Source organism: Oncorhynchus mykiss, chromosome 21 (assembly GCF_013265735.2).
Source record: "Oncorhynchus mykiss isolate Arlee chromosome 21, USDA_OmykA_1.1, whole genome shotgun sequence".
NCBI classification, from domain to species: domain Eukaryota; kingdom Metazoa; phylum Chordata; class Actinopteri; order Salmoniformes; family Salmonidae; genus Oncorhynchus; species Oncorhynchus mykiss.
In genome coordinates this window covers 40,358,942-40,363,115 of record NC_048585.1, presented here as the reverse complement: position 1 = coordinate 40,363,115, position 4,174 = coordinate 40,358,942, and the positions used below count along the sequence as shown (strand labels likewise).

Below are 4,174 nucleotides of genomic sequence, written 5' to 3'. Positions count from 1 at the left end.
TTGTCGAGATCGGTGTGGACAAACTTGATTGGCCTGCACAGAATCCTGACCTCAAACCAATCAACACCTTTGGGATGAATTTGGGATGAATTGGCCAAACTTTTGCCACAAAGTTGGAAGCACAGAATCATCTAGAATGTCATTGTATGCTGTAGCGTTAAGATTTCCATTCACTGGAACTAAGGGGCCTAGCCTGAACTATGAAAAACAGCCCCAGACCATTATTATTCCTCCTCTACCAAATGTTGGCACTAGACATTCAAATAGGTAGCGTTCTCCTGGCATCCGCCAAACCTAGATTCGGCCGTCGGACTGCTAGAATGGTGAAGCGTGATTCATCATTCCAGAGAACATGTTTCCACTGCTCCAGGCTCCTTGGCCTTGGAAACCCATTTCATGCAGCTCCAGACGAACAGTTATAGTGCTGATGTTGCTCCCAGAGGCAGTATGGATCTTGGGTGTGTGTGACAGATGATTTTTACGCGCTTCAGCACTCGCCGGCCCCGTTCTGTGAGCTTGTGTGGCCTACCAATCTGCGTCTGAGCCGTTGTTGCTCCTAGACATTTCCAATTCATAATAACAGCACTTATAGTTGAGCGGGGCTACTCTAGCAGGGCAGAAATTTGACGAACTGATTTGTTGGAAAGGTGGCATCCTATGAAGTTGCCAAGTTGAAGGTCACTGAGCTCTTCAGTAAGGCCATTCTACAGCCAATATTTGTCTATGGAGATTGTATGGCTGTGTGATCGATTTTCGTCTGTCAGCAATGGGTGTGGCTGAAAGAGCCGAATCCACTAATTTGAACGGTGTCCACATACTTTTGTTTATATAGTGTAAGTGGAAAGCCTGTGGTACTTCTCACCAGAGAACCCCAGCCCAGTCACCATTTTATCTCCACTAGTGCTGACCAAACGTCTGTCACCATGGGGCTCCGGTGTGAAGTTTTTGTTTTGCTGTTGTTTCCTCTGTTCTCCCAGGGGGAAGTGACCTCGTTCGTAAAATGCAGTCAGTTCTTTCTGAACCATGTTCCTCCTACGGTTCTCAGTGATCCTACAAACAACAATCGCTACCAGCAAATATGCCAGTGTCTCCTGGACAATAATAATAAACTGCAATATTACTATGCCACACTCTACGACACCAACAATAAGATTCCTGTGTATTCTGCCTATGAGCTTCAACATGCAGACATTGAACGAAAGGACTATTGGTATGTCGAACCTCAGGTAGGCACAGAATTGTATTTACTGACATGTATAACATTTGTTTTCACACCTTAACATTTTTGTAACAGTTTACTTGAAGTGGGTATACTGTACATAAGGCAGTATACCTTCATCAGTGCTTCAGTATTTTCCATAACAACCTTCAGTACACATTTATTCAATGTAATTCAAAAGGAGTTTTCAAATTAGATTTTTATTTATCCATTTTACAATGTTCATATTTATTTTTACGGCCACGGTACCCAACAGGCACAGGCTTGCATTTATTGGGATGACTCATGCACTGGAGGCAGCTCTGCATAATTGTCACTAGCTGGCATAAAAGTAATAAAATCTGATTTTAAACCTTACCCCAACCTTAACCCTAACCTTAACCACAATGCTAACCCTAATGCCCAACCCTAACCTTAAATTAAGACCAATAAGCACATTTATGTTTTCACGAATTTTACAATATAGCCAATTCTGAGTTTGCAGCTGACCCATCTAGAGAAAATCGCTCAATTCTGCCTCCAGGGCAATATTCATGACAATAAATGTCAACATACTTAACAGGTTGGGAGCAGCACAGGGTTAGCAGAGGGTTAGCGATTAGTGACTATTGTACATCCTCTCTGATAACCTTTCAATTTGGTAGAATGCCACTGGGTAAACATTCCTTAGAATCATCATGAATTATTGTATTAAATTCTGTGATATCCGGGAGAAGGCGGATCTGAAGTTAACAGAGTACCTGGCCTAGAGTGAGTTCTGAAGCACTAGGTATACAGCATGTTCTCTGCCAAGATATGCCAAAAACATGTTGTTATGGTATATTGGGGGGTTGGGTACTGTGGTTATAAAAAATTTAATACATACATAAAGATCTACTTGAAGGGACTATTCTTTTTTGAAAACTCCTTATGAATGATGTTGAATAAATGTGGTAGGAAGTTTGTTATGAATGATATTGCAATGCCCATGAAGGTGTTCATGTCTTGAATGTACCCCCTTCAAGTAAAGTGTAACCTAAATGTCTATATATTAATGTCTATATATTTGTTAGGAAACATACTGTATGTTGTGCATTCACCAACAAGGTACAGAGACAGAACAATGGTATATATTTTGTATTTTAAGTTTTACGTGCATGTCAGGCAAATCGCTGTAAAATTCAAACTTCATGAATTTCCCTTTGCCAAAGGTATCTACAGACTGATAAAAAAATGTGTTGCCTGTAATCAATTACTTTTCTTGACTCTCACAGCTCGATGGTGGTAGTCACCTCTGCATGAGTGGACTGAACCAAATCCCGTCCAACAATAGGGGTGATCACCAGGCCTTGAACCGAGACTACGAGAAATCTGGCTACGACAAGGGCCACCTCTACCCCGTCCATCACACCTCCACCCAGTCCTCCATGTTAGCCACCTCCACCCTGACCAACGCCGCACCCCAAGACCCAGGCTTCAACCGGGGCCAGTGGAGGGTACATGAAGAGGACCTCGCTGAATTACTGAATAACGCCTGCTCCAAGGCCTATGTGGTCACAGGTGTAGTGCCTGATGACACCCAGATAGGTGATGGTGTAAAAGTGGCTAAGTACTACTGGAGCGCATACTGTTGTATTAGTAAGAGTCACACTACAGAGTCTGCAGGGTATGTTGGTCCTGATAACAATGGCAGAGTGCAAACGCTGACTGTGAAAGATCTGGAGACTAGACTCAGTGGTCCTGGATATTATGGTTCACCTTTCTATGTGTTCCAAGGTAGATGCTAATGCTATATCAGCTAGCTAATGCTAATTTAATCTTGAACAACACTATAATTGTAACAATGGTACATTTTTACTGTTTTTAACACGTGCAAATTGTATTTTTGTTAAATAAAATACCAAATGTTCATCATAATAAGACAGCTGTACCTCCAATATGTGTGAATTAGTTGACTTAGATAATGACAAGGATGCTATTTGATGTAAATTAATATTTAATATAAATAATATAAATACTTGAGAAATATTCTGTAAACATCACTAAATGATCATTAACATTTTATTATCTATCTACGGTACATCATGTGTACCGTTCAGTAGATTAAATTCCTTTATATGTCAATTGACATACTATCAAGTTTCAAGTTTTATTAGTCATACGGACAGGATACACATGGTACTGTATACACCGTCCAATGAAATGCTTACTTGCAGGTTCCTTCTCAACAATGCAACAACTATAACAAATAATGAAAGATTAGAATATGAACATAAAGTAAATTGCTCAGTAGAATACAATAAATAGGTTAGCATAAGTATAATACAGGAAGGCACTATTTTTAGTCCAAAATATACACGTGTTTTGGGGAAGGGGGGGATTGGGGAGCAAGTGTTTAAATGGTGCACTATTTAGCAATAATGATAAGAGTCTGGTAGCAGCAGTTGTGATGTGTGTGTAGAATGAATGTGTGTCATCCCAAAAGTTATACTTTTGAATCACCTGTCCATAGAACATTCTTCCAAGTCTTGATGATCCTCCAGGTGCTTCCGGGTGCTTTGTGTCAAACTTGAGTAAACTTTTTCGATGACATGGGTACCATTATGCCTGGCGAAAACCAAACACTGCATTCTACAATAAGAACCTCATACCAACGGTCAAGCATTGTGGTATTAGAGTGATGGTTTGGGGATGCTTTGCTGCCTCAGGACCTGGACAACTTGCCTTAATAGAAGGAACCTTGAATTCTGCTCTGTATCACTGAATTCTATAGGAGAATGTCAGACTATCCGCATGTGAAGCATAGCTGGGTCATGCAGCAAGATAATGATGCAAAACACACAAGTCTACATGAAAATGGCTAAAAAGCACCACATTTTGAGTTTTGGAATGGCCTAGTCTTTAAGGGTCAACGCTGGAGACGAGAAGCAGGTACAGAGAGTGAACATTTAATGAAACACAGACATGAAACAGAAC

General features: G+C 40.7%; 1 protein-coding gene across 1 annotated transcript; it reads left to right on the top strand.

The window, feature by feature from the left end:
- Positions 1-870: 870 nt before the first annotated feature.
- LOC110500406 (endonuclease domain-containing 1 protein-like) lies at positions 871-3,115 on the top strand. The gene is made up of 2 exons (XM_021577766.2): positions 871-1,226; positions 2,473-3,115. The coding sequence occupies exons 1-2, from the start codon at positions 924-926 to the stop codon at positions 2,983-2,985; spliced, it is 816 nt and encodes a 271-aa protein (XP_021433441.2). The 5' UTR covers positions 871-923; the 3' UTR covers positions 2,986-3,115.
- Positions 3,116-4,174: the final 1,059 nt, after the last annotated feature.

Bases quoted from the DNA above. Each gene is read 5' to 3' on its own strand.
- LOC110500406 (XM_021577766.2), top strand. From the start codon at position 924: ATGGGGCTCCGGTGTGAAGTTTTTGTTTTGCTGTTGTTTCCTCTGTTC. The intron at 1,227-2,472 runs GTAGGCACAGAA...TGACTCTCACAG, and splicing joins ATTGGTATGTCGAACCTCAG to CTCGATGGTGGTAGTCACCT.